This window comes from Nicotiana tomentosiformis, chromosome 8 (genome assembly GCF_000390325.3).
Source record: "Nicotiana tomentosiformis chromosome 8, ASM39032v3, whole genome shotgun sequence".
Classification (NCBI taxonomy): Eukaryota; Viridiplantae; Streptophyta; class Magnoliopsida; order Solanales; family Solanaceae; genus Nicotiana; species Nicotiana tomentosiformis.
Genome location: NC_090819.1, coordinates 84,053,034 through 84,071,699, shown reverse-complemented (window position 1 = coordinate 84,071,699; position 18,666 = coordinate 84,053,034). Strand labels below are relative to the sequence as shown.

The 18,666-nt window shown below is 43.5% G+C and overlaps 1 protein-coding gene across 1 annotated transcript in view; it reads right to left on the bottom strand.

Moving 5' to 3' along the window:
• The window catches only part of LOC104093489 (uncharacterized), a 102,587-nt gene that overhangs the window by 44,479 nt on the left and 39,442 nt on the right, over positions 1 to 18,666 (bottom strand). Inside the window, exons 18-22 of the mRNA XM_070182474.1 lie at positions 2,505 to 2,595; positions 2,280 to 2,357; positions 1,836 to 2,126; positions 1,510 to 1,707; positions 945 to 1,427 (exon numbers count right to left, since the gene is read on the bottom strand). Coding sequence (XP_070038575.1) covers positions 945 to 1,427; positions 1,510 to 1,707; positions 1,836 to 2,126; positions 2,280 to 2,357; positions 2,505 to 2,595 — 1,141 coding nt within the window. The remainder of the gene's footprint in view (positions 1 to 944; positions 1,428 to 1,509; positions 1,708 to 1,835; positions 2,127 to 2,279; positions 2,358 to 2,504; positions 2,596 to 18,666) is intronic.

The following is an 18,666-nucleotide window of genomic DNA, read 5'->3' as shown; positions in this document are numbered from 1 at the left end:
GAATTTCTTATTATTGTTCTGCCAATTCAAGTTACAGATGATGTTCTGAGATGTGCAAGACCATATTCTTTTTGGTGATTGAGAATAGATTCCTTTTCGTGAATAGTGCAAAAAGCACTTTCTTTCGCTCTACCATTACCGACGGATTTCCGGAGGAAAGAATTCCAACGCCGTTTTTCTTTTTGGTAATTGTGCACTATTCCAGCGAGATTAGGCATCAACTTTCTATATTTTCAAAATAAGCAAACTCAAATTGGTTTCCCCCACTTTGAGTTTGAGGGAGTCTGCTAGATTATCAAGTGAATATGTATCTATACTCATTGTACTTGAATAAGGAAAACAATATAATAATCATATACTCCCTCCGTTCCGGTTTATGTGAACCTATTTCCTTTTTGGTCCGTTCCAAAAAGAATGACCTCTTTCTAAATTTGGAAACAATTTAGCTTAAACTTCCAATTCTACCCTGAATGAGAAGCTTTTATAACTACACAAACACTCTGGACCCCTTTTTGACTTGTTTAGAACCACAAATTCCAAAAGTCTTATTTTTTCTTAAATTCCGTGCTCAGTCAAACAGGTTCACATAAATTGGAACGGAGGGAGTAGTTTATATATGATACCTTAGGAAATTATGTATTTAATTATATAATTACCTTACTAGCATATGGATTGATTACCTTTTAATACATATTTCTGAATAACACCATCCTCAAAAAAGAAACTTTCTAATGCAGAGAAGAGTAAATTTGCTACTGCGGAAATTAAAAGGAAGTATTTAATTCTAGGTGCGACAAAAAACAATTAGCAATGCAAGAATTCTTTTCCGCCTATGAAAAATCAGAATCAATAGATTTTCAGTTAATAGAGGCAAAAGAACCACCTCAAAACTCGTGCCAGGTGTGATCCAGCAGAAACATACTGATTAGAGAAAATAACCATACCTTGAAAAGAGTAATATCCGGGGTACTTTCATATCGATGCGATGAACGGACAGCTTCATCCTTCTTTGGGTCACCTGTGAGCATCCACATCTCAGCAATAGCAACAGCAGGCAGCCGTTCTTGCCCATCTGCAGCAAATAATGTAACACGGTCTTCCTGAATGGCAGTAGTTGGCTCCCACGCCACTCTCTCAGATTGCATTACACCAGAGTTCTTTCTCTTCCTATGTGTATCCTTTGATGCACCTTTATCTCCAGTTTGGACCCAAGAAAATGCTCTGCGGGCCTCTTTTTGAAAATTACTAAGGCTACTAGTGAATGATGACCTTGTAGGTGTTCCCATTTTTGTCTTCTGTCTTGCTCTTGGAGTCGAAATTGAAATCCTCGGATCCCTGGAAGGAGCACTAATGCTGACAGCGATAGCTTTGGCAGCATATATAAGAATCATATTGTTGTCTCTCAAGGAGGGGAATTCCTTAAGTATCTGCAAGAAAAAAACCAAGACCGCATCAAAGATAATGACAGAAATGAAAAAATTAACCTTCTCTACACTTGCAACTTATTACCAGAGATGCAGATTGAAGTTGTTTTCTCATCAGCAAAACTTCTAGAATCAAATGAGGGTGCTCGTGTAGGGGAGAGCATTTTTGCTGCAATGGTAATGGCAAAGCAGCCAGAACACGTAACCCTAAAGCCCAGGAGTTGAGCCTGGAAACCTCCGACTTTGATAAATTATTATCCCTTCTTTTCAGGAAAAAGTGAACCTTCAGAGAAACAAAAATAAAATAAACTAAAAAACTGAATTATTTGCAAGGAGAACTTTTTAAGGCTGATAGCAATCAATTTCAGAGCAACTCTGATAAAGAAATGTTATAGGAGGAAACGTCATTACAAGAAGCTGTTTTGATCGTAGGTTGGGCAAAAGCTGCATTGCACTCATTGCAACAGGTAAAGCATCTGCAGTGTCACGTAAAGAAGAAAGAAAACGTGAAGCTTCTGCAGGGCCTCCACCGTTTAAAGGATCAGCTGTAAGAAGCTTCACAAGTTGACGCCCCTGCAGCTCTCTGCGCAGTTCGATAGATAGCCCTTCACTTTCAGCCACTTCTAAAGCAGCAGAAACAGCTCCCTTCTCAGCTAGTCTAAGGGCAAGACCCTCAGGATCTTCTTTACACTCGGACTCCACCTAAAAATTCAAAAGAAATGCTTCACATGAGGTGAAAAGGTGAAAACAAACACGGGGAGAGAAAAAGAAGAGCTCTAGAAACACGAACAAGATTATAATCTTACAGTTCCCCAAAATCTAACTAATAATAAGCAAGGAAGAGCTAATAATAACCTCTAGCCAGCTGTGGAAGCGGTTATCTGCATTTAATATATGGCTGTACCTCTGGAGAGCTTGTCTCATCTGAACAACCTAATTGTACCATCAATGCATCAAGAAAACAGATATAAAGTTAGCATTCCAAGGCAAATCCAAGTACATATAGATAAATCAGATACAAAAAATAATGCCTAGAAATAGCAACAAGTGTAAGATTACACAACCGCAGTACGGGTATACATTATCTTTAATAGGATCATTTCCAAGCAAGTGGCAGCTGCACATAGTGAGAACATCCAAAGCAGCATCCAGTTCCCATCTATGCAAATATCTGGAGTACACAAAAAAATAGAGCTGAGCTTTCTAAATATCAAACTTCCAGGGCAAACCTAATCTGTGCGATAGTCTGAGTTTAAAAATAAATAAATCAATTAATAAAACTAAATTATCTGTTAAAATACCAAGATATGCTAAATATTAAAGAAGGTTCTCACTGAATCACCTTTTTTAGACAAAATGAAAATGTAAAGCAGCGGGCACGTCTGCTCTTGACATAGGTTCTGTGGAGGTATGGCATTAAGGCACCCCTATTCACTTTTAAAATACTGGTAAAGGTTTATGCCGAACCTCACCACAAATACAAGTGTTAGTTTACAGATATGTATAGTGTAGTCTTGTCCCACATTGGAAGAGGAGTAATATATCCTTGTAGTGTATAGCTATAAATAGGGACCTCTTGTATTGTATTTATCATCTAATATCAATAACATATTTTCTCCCGTGCCTTCTCACATGGTATCAGAGCATTAGTGAGAAAAGATCGATGTGCGTCATTCCAACGTTAACCGGAAAGAAAGAACTTAGTCATCGTGCAATTTTTCCGTTGACCTAAGGCTTGTCTAAGTGAAAGTCACTTTCTGTCGGTGTTGTGCTAAAACCAACACCACCACGAGGTAGATCACTCTCCGACGACCAACCCCTGAAATTTTATCCGGCAGAAAATCCACCACGCTCCTCCACGCGCCGGCAACAACTTTTCCAGTGAGGGTTCCGGCCATTTTTTCGCGACAGTGTGCTCTGCTCAAAATTCCGAGTCTACCCATCTAATTCAAATCAAATTCCGACCACTTTTATATTTTTTCCGGCGTGAACAGTGACCTTTTTTTTTATAAGGTAAAATTGTATTAATCAAAAGGGAGAGAACTCCCGTGTACACAAAGTATACCAAAGACGTAGAGAATTTACATCAGAACATGATTCTCTACAAAAGACGCCCAATCTTCTATACAAGTAGGGGCTAAGTGAGTGCACCAAAAAGCGATCAAAGATAAAAGGTTATTCTTAAGATGTGAAAAAGGAGACTCAATCTCCTCAAAAGCTCTCCTATTTCTCTCCCCCCATACTACCCACATGAGAGCTAACAGAGCGAATTTCCACGCCTTTTGCTTTCTTCTTCTACGGAAACCGCCCCAGCTATATAACATTTCCTTTACAGTGCTTGGCATCACCCATTGAACACCAAAGAAATTCAGGATTGCCCTCCACAAAGCTGAAGACACAGGGCAATGCAACATAAGGTGATCAACTTCTTCTCCTGAGCTTTTACACATGTAGCACCAACTAACAAGTGTAATTCCCCTCTTTCGGAGATTTTCAGCAGTCAAAATCACTCCCCTTGCAGCTAGCCATGCAAAAAAGCACACCTTCGTGGGCGCCCTAGTAATCCAGATCGAGGAGTATGGAAAAGTGGTCTCCTCTCTCACCAACATACTCTGGTAAAATGACTTTACGGTGAACAAACCATCGCCACGCAAGCCCCATCTCCAAGAGTCGCAGGATGGCTGGAGCATGTCTTGCCCGTATAGCAGTGCCAACAAAACTTGAAGCTCCGCAATCTCCCAATCTTGCATGTTCCTCCTGAATGAGAGGTCCCAAACTACCCCTCCTTCATGCTCCTTGCGAATCTGTTGGACCATCAGTTTCTTCTGGTTTGAAACTCTGAAGACGTGGGGGAAGGAGACCCTCAAAGGATCCTCTCCACACCACCTATGATTCCAAACGCTGATTCTCCTTCCATCCCCCACCCTGTAAGTGATGTTGCCACCGAATGTTTCCCAATTCTTCATGATACTCCTCCACATGCCACACCCGAAAGGTGTTGTGATCGCCCTGGTCCTCCAACCCCCTCCCGTTGAATCATATTTTTCTACTATGACCTCCCTCCATAGAGCATGCTCTTCTACCCCGAATCTCCACAGCCACTTTCTCATTAAAGCTCTGTTAAAAACCCTTAATCTTTCACTCCAAGTCCACCCCACTTTATTGGGGCAGTGACTGTTTGCCAATTCACTAGATGAAACTTTCTAGTTCCATCCGCCGCATCCCATAGAAAGTTCCTTTGGAGTCGCTCCAGTTTTTCTGTGATGCTCACCGGTGCTTGCAACAGGGATAAGTAATAGGTTGGCATACTCGATAAAGTGCTTTTGATAAGCACTTCCTTACCTCCTTTTGACAAATACCGTTTCTGCCACCCTGCTAATCTTTTTTCAACCCGCTCGATCACTGGATTCCAAACCGTAGTGTCCTTATATGAAGCTCCCAAAGGGAGGCCCAGGTAAGTAGTGGGAAGGGAGCCCACCTTGCATCTGAGAACACCAGACAAGGCATCAAAATTAGTAACCTCACTTACCGGAAAAATCTCACACTTGCCGATGTTGATTTTGAGTCCTGATACTAACTAGAACCACTGCAGGACATGCTTCAGGTAGGTCAACTGATCCATATCGGCATCACAGAAAACCAGTGTGTCATCCGCAAAAAGCAAGTGTGAGACTCTTCGGGCACTGAGCACCCCAATCGGAGCTGAGAATCCTCTCAAGAAGCCTCCGCCAGCCGCACGATCCATCATTTTGCTCAGAGCGTCCATCACTAGAATGAATAACATGGGGAATAAGGGGTCACCTTGCCTGAGACCCCTGGAGCTGCCAAAGAAACCACACGGGCTACCATTAACCAGGACAGAGAATCTGACTGAGGAAATGCAAAACTTTATCCATCTCCTCCATCTTTCCCCAAACCCCATCCGCATCATAATGAAGTCCAGGAACTCCCAATTGACATGGTCGAAAGCCTTCTCAAGATCTAACTTGCATAGTAAGCCGGGTTCTCTATTTTTCCTTCTTGAGTCTACAAGTTCATTTGCCACCAAGGCAGTATCCAGGATCTGCCTACCTTCCACAAACGCATTCTGGGAGGACGAAACAGTCATGTCAAGAACCTTCTTAAGTCTGTTGGAAAGTACTTTAGAAATAATCTTGTAAATGCTCCCCACGAGACTAATAGGCCTGTAGTCTCTGATACAAGATGCACCTTCTTTCTTGGGCACAATAGTAATAAAGGAAGCATTGATACTTCTCTCGAAAACACCATTCGCATGGAAGTATTCAATGGCTTCCATCAACTCTCCCTTGATGGTGTCCCAAAAGAGCTGAAAGAAAGCCAATGAGAAACCATCAGGCCCGGGGGCCTTATCACCAGCACAAGACGACACAGCCTCGTGCACCTCCTTCTCCTCGAAAACCCTTTCTAGCCACTCGTTGTCTCCCTCCCCTATATGGTTGAACTCTATTCCCCCCAAAGTCGGCCTCCAACTAACTTCTTCTTTATATAAGTTCTCATAAAACCCCACTATCACCCCTTTTACTTCCTCTTCTCCCTCAATCCTCACCCCATCCACAACTAGGGACTCTATGAAGTTTCTCCTTCGATTTGTGACCGCCACCCTATGAAAAAACTTGGTATTCGAATCCCCCTCCTTTAGCCAGAGTGCCCTCGATTTTTGCCGCCAACTAGTCTCCTGCGCTATTGCTAACTCGACTATTTCCCTCTTAACCTCCCCCAATCTCTCTTTCTCAGATTCGTCTAGCTCGCCCGCCCCTTCCCCTCTTTCTAAATCCCCCAATTCATGCATAAGCTCCCTCATTTTAACCTCTATCCTCCCAAAAACCTCCTTATTCCACCTAATAATATCTCTCTTGAGCAATTTGAGTTTCTTCGAAAGCCGGTATGAAGGTGTCCCTGATACCCCATAGCTTGTCCACCATTCTTTCACCTTGTCACCGAATCCTGGCACCTTCAACCACATGTTTTCAAATCGGAAGGGAGCACGCACCCCCCTCCCTCTGCATCCATCTAGCAAAATAGGCAAATGATCTGAAGTCAACCTAGGTAAAGGAATCTGCAGCGCATTCGGTACCAGCTCATCCCATGAGGGAGATGTCAGGAATCTATCAATTCTAGACCTTGAGTTGGACTCCTCTGCTCTGGCCCAAGTAAACCTTTCCCCTGACAGAGGAAGGTCAATGAGAAGGTGATCATTGATGAAGTCAGAAAACTCCTCCATGGCCCTCGAAAACACACTACACCCTAATCTCTCCTCCGGGAATCTAATAGTGTTAAAGTCACCCCCTAGAACCCATGGAATGTCCCATTCCCCCATAATATTGGCCAGTTCCCTCCAGAAAGACGCCTTGGACCCTTCCCCTACCGGCCCATACACTCCCCCAAATCCCCACTCCACCCCACTCACTCTATCTTTGATGAGAGCTGCCAAAGAGAAAACTCCCTTCTTAATCTCCTTTACCTCCAAGCTTCTATCATCCCACATAAGTAGGATGCCCTCCGCACCAGATTTATTACATAAACGGTTGAGACATCCCAATTTGTCAAAACTTCAGAAAATGGTATCTGGTTTATCTCACTTGTCAGCTCTAGAGTGTGAGTCATGTCAGCTCGGTAAGCATACCCGCTCCCATTTCCCTCGGCGTCTTCATAATCGAGCAGAGTCCCCCTTTACTTTAGTCCATTCAGATGTTTGGGGTCCTAATCGGGTCAGTTCTACCTTGGGATTCTGCAACTTTATTAGTTTCATTGATGATTATTCCATGTGCACTTGGATATTTTTGATAAAAAATCGATCTGAGTTGTTTTCTATTTTCCATACCTTCCACGCTGAAATTCAAAATCAATTTGGGGTTTCTATTCGCACAAAAGGGGTATCGATGCTACTCTCCTGACCTCCAGCGGTACCTTATGTCCGCTGATGTTACCTTCTTTGAAACCCAATCATACTTCACAGGTTCAGGTCATCACTTAGATATTTCTGAGGTACTACCAGTTTCATCTTTTGGAGATTCAGTCACTCCAGCTCCACCACCTACAGCTCCAGTTTCACCACCTACAGCTCCGGTTGTAGCTCCACCACCTATAGCTCCAGTTCCTCCGTATTACCCAGTTCAACCTTTTGCAGCTCCACCACTCTTGACTTATCATCGTCATCCACATCCAGCATCAGGCACAGGTGATTCACGCCCTGCATCAGATTCTGCACCTACTACAGACTTGTCTCCTCTTAGTCAATCAATTGCATTTCGCAAAGGTGTACGATCCACACTTAATCCTTAATCCCCACTATGTCGGTTTAAGATATCATCGTCTGTCGTCACCTCATTATGCTTTTATATCTTCTTTGTCCACTGTTTCTATCCCTAAATCTACAGGTGAGGCACTATCTCATCCAGGATGGCGACATGCTATGATTGACGAGATGTCTGCTTTACATACGAGTAGCACTTGGGAGCTTGTTCCTCTTCCTGCAGGTAAGTCTACTGTTGGTTGTCGTTGGGTTTATGCAGTCAAAGTCGGCCCGGATGGCCAAGTTGATCGGCTTAAGGCTCGTCTTGTTACAAAAGGATATACTCAGATTTTTGGGCTTGATTATAGTGATGCTTTCTCTCCCGTGGCTAAAGTAGCATTTGTTCGTCTCTTTTTGTCCATGGTTGTTGTACGTCATTGGCCTCTTTATCAGTTAGACATTAAGAATGCTTTTCTCCACGGTGATCTTAAGGAAGAAGTTTATATGGAGCAACCACCTGGTTTTGTTGCTCAGGGGGAGTTTAATGGTTGTGTGTGTAGATTGCGCAAGTCACTATATGGTTTGAAACAGTCCCCTCGTGCTTGGTTTGGTAAGTTCAGCACAATTATTCAGGAGTTCGGCATGACTCGTAGTGAGGCTGATCACTCTGTGTTTTATCGGCATTCTGCTCCTAATCTGTGTATTTATCTAGTGGTTTATGTTGATGATATTGTTATTACTGGTAATGATCAGGATGGTATTACTAATCCGAAGGAACATCTCTTTCAGCACTTCCAGACTAAGGATTTGGGCAGATTGAAGTATTTTCTAGGTATTGAGGTCGCTCAGTCTAGCTCAGGTATTGTTATTTCACAACGGAAGTATGCCTTGGACATTCTTGAGGAGACTGGAATGATGGGTTGCAGACCTATTGACTCTCTTATGGATCCGAATGCTAAGCTTCTGCCTGGACATGGGGAGCCTCTTAGAGACCCTACGAGATATAGGAGGTTGGTTGGCAAATTGAATTACCTCACAGTGATTAGACCTGACATTTCTTTTCCGGTGAGTGTTGTAAGTCAGTTTATGGATTCTCCATGTGATAGTCACTGGGATGCAGTTGTTCGCATTCTTCGGTATATAAAGTCAGCTCCAGGCAAAGGATTACTATTCGAGGATCGAGGCCACGAGCAGATTGTTGGGTACACAGATGCTGATTGGGCAGGATCACCTTTTGATAGACGTTCTACGTCTGGATATTGTGTTCTAGTAGGAGGTAATTTGGTCTCGTGGAAGAGCAAGAAACAGAATGTAGTTGCTCGATCTAGCGCCGAAGCCGAATATCGGGCAATGGCTATGGCGACGTGTGAGTTAGTTTGGGTCAAGCAGTTGCTCAAGGAGTTAAAGTTCGGAGAAATCAGCAAGATGGAACTAGTGTGTGATAACCAAGTTGCTCTTCATATTGCGTCAAATCCGGTGTTCCATGAGAGGACTAAACACATTGAGATCGACTGTCACTTTGTCAGAGAAAAATACTTTCAGGAGATATTGTTACAAAGTTTGTTAAGTCGAATGATCAACTAGCAGATATTTTCACTAAGTCTCTTACTGGTTCTCGTATTAGTTACATGTGTAACAAGCTCAGTACATATGATGTGTATGCACCGGCTTGAGGGGAAGTGTTAGTTTACAGATATATATAGTGTAGTCTTGTCTCACATTTTTTTTTATAAGGTAAATTGATAGTCTTGTCCCATATTGGAAGAGGAGTAATATCTCCTTGTAGTGTATAGCTATAAATAGGGATCTCTTGTATTGTATTTATCATCTAATATCAATAACATATTTTCCCCCGTGCCTTCTCACAACAAGGTGAATTTAACCCCACCCCCCAAACAAAAAAATAAAAGAAGAAGAAGATTGACTACACTACAGTAATTTTACATAGCAAGTGTATCTCACTTTAGAGAAGCAAAGAAAAGAGACAAATATCCAGGTAAAGTTGGCAGACTTGGAGATAGAAAGTCCAACTTTTCTCCTAGATTTCGAGTTAGGTTACTTTTTCCAGGAAGTTCTGTTAATCCTAGATTCCAGGTTTGTGTTTTATCAATCATTGATTAGAATTATTGTCTTAAAACTCATTCCGTCCAATATGTCAAGGAAGTTACTCTTCATCATGGGCTTGAAATCTTTCGATATTACTGAAATTGCATCAGCTAGGGCCTCTAGTATGAATGGATGAAGAGGAGAAAGAACTTCATCAGAAAACTGACAATCAACACAAAGATGCTACTATGGACCTGTCGTATGATGATTGCATGTTGGAGTGTCATGGACTCGTGGCAATAAGGTCAAAAGATGGACTCAGATGGATCAACTATATGAAGACTCAGTGGTTCAAAACTTCAAAATTCATGGTAGGTTTATGGCTATCTGTGCAAGGCAAGGTGACCGGAGAATACATGATGGGTGGATGTTGCACACAAAAGTTAAAGGTTCACGGGAAAAGCCCAACTCCTCAAAGGGAAGTAACAAGAGAGCTTTGATGAAGCAATGAAAACAAGAAGATGGTTCAAGAAGAAATAAGAGCCCGTTTGGATTAGCTGATTGTAAATTGCCGATAAGCTTGAAGTGCTGAAAAGCATTTTAAAGTGTTGAAAATGAGTTTTTAAATAAGCATTTACTTGTTTTGATAGACGTGCTTAAACTGATATAAGTTGTTCTTTTATTAAAATAACTAAAATATCGTTAAAAACTTTACAAAAGATTATAAATTAAAAAGTTTCTTTGTAAAGAAAAATATGAACAACGAATATGGAATGAAAAGAAAGTTAGAAAATTTATTTTGGGAAAAATATTTTGTGAATTAAAAAATATTATTAAGGATAAAGTTGTAAAAGCCTTAGTCAAACTAAAAGTGCTTATAAGCTAAAAAGCCTATTAAGTTGGGGGTGACCAACTTATGACTTATGGCTGATTTTAGCTTATAAGCGCTTTGGGTGTTTACCAAACGGATAAATAAGCCAAAAGGTGCTTATAAGCCAATTTGACCAGCTTATAAGCATAGCCAAACACCCTCTAAGTCTGAAACTGAAACCCACAGCCAAAAAACTATTGGAGACTAAAGCTGTATAAATCAGACAATGGAGTCTCTACAAAATTGTCTGGTGGAAGATTTGAAGGGCAACACAGGAGATGTCAACATGCAATGAACTCAGATTCACAATAGTTGCAGGGGCTTTGAAACGAATGGCCTAAAGGTTCTTTTTGAACTACCATCAAAGAAGGAGGCAAGAAGGATCTTTAATGGGAGTTGGAGTACAGGTTACAGACTTACTAATGTTTTTATACCTCCGAAAGCACTGTAGCACACAGACATACTAACCCACCCCTTCACCACCACCATGAACCATGAATCCTAGGATTCCACCACCACCATCCGAGAGCCAACCCTGCCGCGACTCTACCCCAGAAAGACTCGCCGGGATCTGACACCCCACGCGCCGTCACGAGCGACATATCTCCGACGACCCCTATCCCACGTGCCGGCGCGTGACGCCTTTTCAGGCAAGATCCCGACTTTTTTCCTTCGGACAGCCTCTTCGAGAGGCTATTCCGACCTCACCCATCCATCAACCTCCAACTTCCGACCACTTTTGCTATTTTCCGGCGACAGAGGTGTCTTTTTCCGGCCAGATTTCACTCCCTCTCACTTTCCCTTCTTCAGTCAGTCACCTTGCGAGGCTTTTGGTTTAGCTATGACAGAAAATTAGAAAACATGTCTTTTAGCAAAGCTGCATCTTGGCCAGCCCTCGAACTTGGGGGAAGATGCCAGCGAAAGCTTGACGTAGGGCAGGAGCCACACTTCTCGCTGTCCGAGGAGCACACTTTCAGGCGCAAAGGTTTCTTGGACTCTTGTTTGATTGGCTCTTTCTCCAAATGGGTTGGTTCCCCAGAAGCTGTTAGGAACTGGGCAGCAGAGGCATGGAACGTAAAGGACGGGCTGAAAATATCGAAACTGGGTGACACGCAATATCTCTTTTGATTTGTCACCGAGTCTCAAGCTTCAGAAATTCTCGTAAGAGGAAACAGGTGGTTTGATGGGAATTTCTTAAAGTTAGACAGATGGGTGGAGCACGATGGGTGTCTCGACCCTCGTTTCCCTGCCGAAACATTGGTGGTCAACATGGTGGGTCTCCCGGTGCATCTCTGGTGTCTTGACCTATTCAAGAAGGTTGGGAAAATCTGTGGGGGTTTCATTGATGTCACTTGCAGCTTGCAAGATCTCTCGCGAGTAAGGATTGTGGTGAGGAAAGGGGGCCGAATCCCTGTCTCCACTGTTGTGGAAGATGGCTACTTGAGCTACAGGGTTTGGTTGAGCCCTGAATTTCGCCCGGTCTTTATGCCTGCGATTTTGGCGGAAGAAAAGGAAAGGTCAAATAGAAGGGAGGGAAGGGGAAACCAGTTTCTGAGAGGAGGGAAGGGCTCACCGGACCAGCGGACTAAGCTGGAATCAGACGGTAGATCGAGAAGTGACGGGAGGTTTGAACTTGGGAGAAGAAGACAAAATCCTAACAGGAGGGCAAAACGTGAATAGGTTAGTGATGCAGGCTGGAAAGGTAGAATGAGTCGGTCCTCTTTTAACTATCATAGGGTCGGGCAAAATTTCAGCGAGCATATGTCTGGGCCTCTACACATGGGCCCAACAACCTTTCCCAATTCTATTAGAATCGATCCAAAGGGGCCCAAATTATATCAAGCGGCGTCCGATAAGGCTCCTAATCATATGGGAGCAGTCACTACTCCTTCTGCCAATGATGCCTCAAACAGTGCTGTACCAAACACTAGGGGCTTGTGCTCCTCTTCAGCCACTGTTCCAGGGGCAGCACCAGCAAAAGCTGGCGGTGTTATTCCACGGCCTCCCGCCTGTGATGGACCCAGCTCCATCGCCCCTTCATCTCCCACTGTGCTTAGATGTGCTGAGGCTACAATACAATCTCCTCCAAGAGAGGCATTATTTCCCGAGGTTGGTGCCTCTCAACGAAACGACGTGATCCACCCGGCACCCAGAGTTCCTACTACTAGCAATGCTATGGTCTTGCATTCCTCCGGTAGGGGCAAGGAAAAGGTAATTACAGAAGACGCATGTACAATTTCGTCACGGATCGGAAAAGTGGACATGTCCTTATGGATGGAGGATAAACTATTAAACTTTGGGAAGTTCTTAGGTGTTTCTTTTGAAGGGAAGTAAGATAGGGTGCTGGAACTGTTGAGAGAGATTGAGCAACAACCATGTTACGAAGGCGCGGGGAGGGAGTTGGGTAAATGTGTTAATCAAAATAAAACAGGTGATGTAGTGGTGTATCAGAGAAGGAGTCGAGTGGGTGACACGGAGAAAGGGACCTCGTCTAGGGGGGGTGGGGAAATGGGGGCTATTGTTGCTTATGGAAGTTAAGATCCTTTCATGGAATGTCAGGGGGATGAATGACCCGAACAAAAGGGCCATCATCAAAGTGGGAGTTAGGGAGTGGGGTGCCAACCTAGTTTGTTTTCAGGAGACCAAAATGGAAGTTTTGTCGGATGCGATCGTGAGAAGTCTCTGGGGAGGTAGTTGGGTGAAATATGACTGGGTCCCTGCAGCGGGAAGTGCCGGGGCTATTCTACTTATGTGGGATGATAGAAGTTTGGAGGTAAAGGAGATTAGGAAGGGAGCTTTCTCTTTGGCAGCTCTCGCCAAAGATAGAGTGAGTGGAATGGAGTGGGGATTTGGGGGAGTGTATGGGCCGGTAGGGGAAGGGTCCAAAGTGTCTTTCTGGGAGGAACTTGCTAACATTATGGGGGAATGGGACATTCCATGGGTTATAGGTGGAGACTTTAACACAATTAGATTCCCGGAGGAGAGATTAGGGTGCAATGTGATTTCGAGGGCCATGGAGGAGTTTTCTGACTTCATCAATGATCACTTACTCATTGATCTTCCTCTGTCAGGGGAAAGGTTTACTTGGGCGAGGGCGGAGGATTCAAACTCAAGGTCCACACTCGATAGATTTCTGATATCGTCCTCTTGGGATGAGCTGGTGCCGAATGTGTTGCAGAACCCTTTACCTAGGCTGACTTCGGATCACTTGCCTATCTTGCTAGATGGATGCAGAGGGAGGGGGTCCGTGCTCCCTTCCGGTTCGAGAACATGTGGTTGAAAGTGCCAGGATTTTGCGACAAAGTGAAAGAATGGTGGACCAACTACGGGGTATCAGGGTCACCCTCATTCCGTCTGTCGAAGAAACTCAAATTGCTCAAGGGAGATATTATTAGGTGGAATAAGGAGGTCTTCGGGAGGGTGGAGGTCAAAATGAGAGAGCTTATGCATGAATTGGGGGAATTAGAGAGAGGGGAAGGGGCGAGGGAGCTAGATGAAACTGAGAAAGTGAGATTGGGGGAGGTTAAAAGTGAAATAGTCGAGCTAGCAATAGCTCAGGAGACTAGTTGGCGACAAAAATCAAGGGCGCTCTGGTTAAAGGAGGGGGATTCGAATACTAAGTTTTTCCACAGGGTTGCGATTGCAAATCGAAGGAGAAACTTCATAGAGTCCTTAGTTGTAGATGGGGTAAGGATCGAGGGAGAGGAAGAGGTAAAAGGGGCGATAGTGGGGTTTTATGAGAACTTATACAAAGAGGAAGTTAGTTGGAGGCCTACTTTGGGGGGAATAGAGTTCAACCACATAGGGGAGGGAGACAATGAGTGGCTAGAAAGAGCTTTCGAGGAGGAGGAGGTGCACGATGCTGTATCGAGTTGTGCTGGTGATAAGGCCCCTGGGCCTGATGGTTTCTCCTTGGCTTTCTTCCAGCTCTGTTGGGACACTGTTAAGGGGGAGTTGATGGAAACCATTGAATACTTCCACATGAATGGTGCTTTCGAGAGAAGCATCAATGCTTCTTTTATTACTATTGTGCCTAAGAAAGAAGGCGCATCTTGTATCAGAGACTATAGGCCCATCAGTCTAGTGGGGAGCATTTACAAGATTATTTCTAAAGTGCTTTCCAACAGACTAAAGAAGGTTCTTGACGTTTCCGTTTCTTCCTCCCAGAATGCGTTTGTGGAAGGTAGGCAGATCCTGGATGCTGCTCTTGTGGCAAATGAACTTGTAGACTCCAGAAGGAAAAATAGAGAATCCGGATTACTATGCAAGTTGGACCTTGAGAAGGCTTTCGATCATGTCAATTGGGAGTTCCTGGACTTCATTATGAAACGGATGGGGTTTGGGGAAAAATGGAGGGGATGGATCAAGTTTTGCATTTCAACAGTCAGATTCTCTGTCCTGGTTAATGGTAGCCCGTGTGGTTTCTTTGGCAGCTCCAGGGGGCTCAGGCAAGGTGACCCTCCCTCATGCTATTCATTTTAGTGATGGATGCTCTGAGTAAAATGATGGATCGTGCAGCGAGTGAAGGCTACTTGAGAGGTTTCTCAGCTCCGATCGGGGTGCTCAGTGCCCGAAGGGTCTCTCATTTGCTTTTTGCGGATGACACCCTAGTTTTCTGTGATGCCGATATGGATCAGTTGACCTGCCTGAAGCAAGTACTGCAGTGGTTTCAGATAATATAAGGACTCAAAATCAACCTCTGCAAGTGTGAGATTTTCTCGGTGGGTGAGGTTGTTAACATTGATGCTTTGTCGCATGTTCTCGGATGCAAGATGGGCCATCTCCCCACTACTTACCTGGGTCTACCGTTGGGTGCTTTGAAAAAGGATACTACTGTTTGGAACACAGTCATTGAAAGGGTTGAAAAACAATTAGCAGGCTGACAGAAACGGTATTTGTCAAAAGGCGGTAAGGAAGTGCTTATTAAAAGCACTTTGTCAAGTATCCCTACCTATTACTTATCCCTGTTGCAAGCATTTGTGAGCATCACAGAAAAACTGGAGCGACTTCAAAGGAATTTTCTCTGGGATGCGGCAGATGGAACTAGAAAGTTTCATCTAGTGAATTGGCAGACAGTCACTTCCCCAAAGAAGTGGGGTGGACTTGGAGTAAAAGATCTCAGGGTATTCAACAGAGCTTTGCTGGGGAAGTAGCTGTGGAGATTCGGGGTAGAAGAGCATGCTCTATGGAGGGAGGTCATAGCAGAAAAGTATGACTCCACGGGAGGGGGTTGGAGGACCAAGGCAATCACAACACCGTTCGTGTGTGGCATGTGGAGGAACATCATGAAGAACTGGGAAGCTTTCTATGGCAGCATCACTTACAAGGTGGGAGATGGAAGGAGAATCAGCTTTTGGAATCACAAGTGGTGTGGAGAGGCTACTCTGAGGGTCTCTTTCCCACAAGTCTACAGAGCTTCAAACCAGAAGGAATTGATGGTCCAACAAATACGCAAGGAGCATGAAGGGGGGATAGTATGGGACCTCTCTTTTAGAAGGAACATGCAAGATTGGGAGATTGCGGAGCTCCAAAACTTATTGGCACTACTATACGGGCAAGATATGCCCCATCCATCTTATGACTCTTGGAGATGGGGGTTGCGTGATGATGGCTTGTTCACCGTAAAGTCCTTCTACCAGAGTATGTTGGTTAGACAGGAGGCTACTTTCCCATACTCATCGATCTGGATTCCTAAGGCGCCCACGAAGGTGTGCTTCTTCGCGTGGCTAGCAGCGAGGGGAGTGATCTTGACATCTAAAAATCTGCGAAAGAGAGGAATTACACATGTTAGTTGGTGCTACATGTGTAAAAGCTCAAGGGAAGAAGTTGATCATCTTATGCTGCATTGCCCTGTGTCCTGGGGTCTATGGAGGGCAATCCTGAATCTTTTTGGTGTTCAATGGGTGATGCCAAACACTATAAAGGAAATGCTATATAGTTGGGCCGGTTTCTGTAGAAGAAGCAAACAAAAAGCGTGGAAGTTCGCCCCTTTAGCTCTCATGTGGTTAGTCTGGGGAGAGAGAAATAGGAGAGTTTTTGAGGGGATTGAGTCTTCGTTTTCACATCTTAAGAATAGTCTTTTATCTCTGATCGCTTTTTGGTGCACACATGTACCCCTACTTGTGTAGAAGATTGGGCGTCATTTGTAGGGAATCATGTTTTAATGTAAATTCTCTACTTTTTGTATACTTCTTGTATGTGGGAGTTTTTTCTCCCTCTTGATTAATACAATTTACCTTATCAAAAAAAAATGGGAGTTGGAGTGGGAAAAATATGAGTCTAAATTTACATTCGTGATCACCAGAAGTAGGTAGGTTGTATCTCAGAGCACTTTGAGCCAGAATCGATATGGGTCAGGTTACTGGACATGCCACTACATCTACGATCTGATAGGGTTTTCAAAGTAAGGGAATAGTGTAGCGGGTGCTCGGACAGAGGAGAAACCTAGGAAAACCACCTCTGCTGGGCTAGGGGACTATCAGATCGTATTACGAGATCAGACATGGTGGATTCGAGGGAACTAGAGTTTATATCACCATTGGATAGAGAGCACCATAATAGTTTGTTGGAAAATGGGAGCTCATCAATCTAATGTTGTCCCCCGAGATAATGAAGATGATGAACCATGTTTCGAGACCACCACAGTTCAATAGACACACCATTGGGTACTAGAAATCATGTGAATGGGCAAGTGTGGGATTCGAATTTTGAATTCAATCCCCATACAAGATGCGAGACACGTGCTCCATTCCGAAATAAAAGGGCACCAGGCCCTCAACAAGAAAAGCTTTCCATTATTAATAAGCTCAATCCTTTTGGGCCTCTATTAACAGAACCAGCAACGGCCGAACCTTCAACCCAACAAGCTATGGAGCAGAAATCACGAGTTGACTTGGGAGCAAGCAGATGAGGTTGGATTTTGAAGGATTTGAAAGGGAGGCAATACAATTATTCACCAAAATTGACACCAAGAGACTTAAAGGTCTCCAAAAAGCACCATGGTTAATCGAGTAGGCTAAAAGGTGTGAAAAATCAACTCAAAGACCAAGAGTTCAATGTCAATTACGGGGAATAGTGAAAGATTTAAGGGAGGTTGTTAAATTTTGAGGAATCGTGAAGCTGAAAATTGTAAGCTGGAACGTCAGAGGTCATAACAGCATGGTAAAGATAAGGGTTTTGAAGATGTTGATACTCAAACCGTCAAACGGAAAGCAGATATCTATTGGAAATGGAGACCAAACTGAATTAATCTCCACTTCTACGGTGAGACAGCTTTGGTCGAATAGATGGGATGGTTATGCACACTTAGAGGGTAAAGGAAGCAAGGGAAGCATCTTAGTTCAATGGGATAAAAGATAGTGTGAAGGTATGCTAGTTATAGGGTTTTACAGCTCCACTATGCTTTCTGAAAGCCTATTCGAGAATTTCAACTGACATCTTATAGGGATTTACGGTCCTTACAGAGGGAAGGGAAGAGAAGATATATGGCTGGAAATGGCTACAGCCAGAGGTTTAAGCCACGGCCCATGGGTTACTAGTGGAATTTCAAACTTACAAGATATGTGGGAGAGAATAAAAATAATACTAGAACTAGAAGAACCAGAGATATGTGGTCTTTTTTGGAACAAATTAAGGAACTTGGGCTAATTAGTCCACCACTCTCTGGCAGTTTTTTTACATAACTCTTAAGGGATAACTCCACAGTTGCATCTAGAATTGATAGGATCATGTTCTCAGTAGAATGGGATGAGGAATTCAGATTTATAAAATAATTACACTTCCCAAACTTTCCTCGGATCATACTCCCCTACTTCTACAATGGAATGGGAAAGAAGTAACAGTTATTTTAAAACCGAAAACTGATGGCTAGAAAAAAGAGGGTTTCAAAGTTATTTTAACATGGTGGTCTTCTTTTATGATCAAGGGTAGTCTACATTACATTTGGAACAAGAATTAGAATTACTAAAGTCGAAATTGAAGAAATGGATTGGAGAAACTGTCAGAAATTAGATAAGAGGAAAATCTGAGTTGTTAGGCAGATACGAGACACTGACAAAAAAATGGAAGATGGG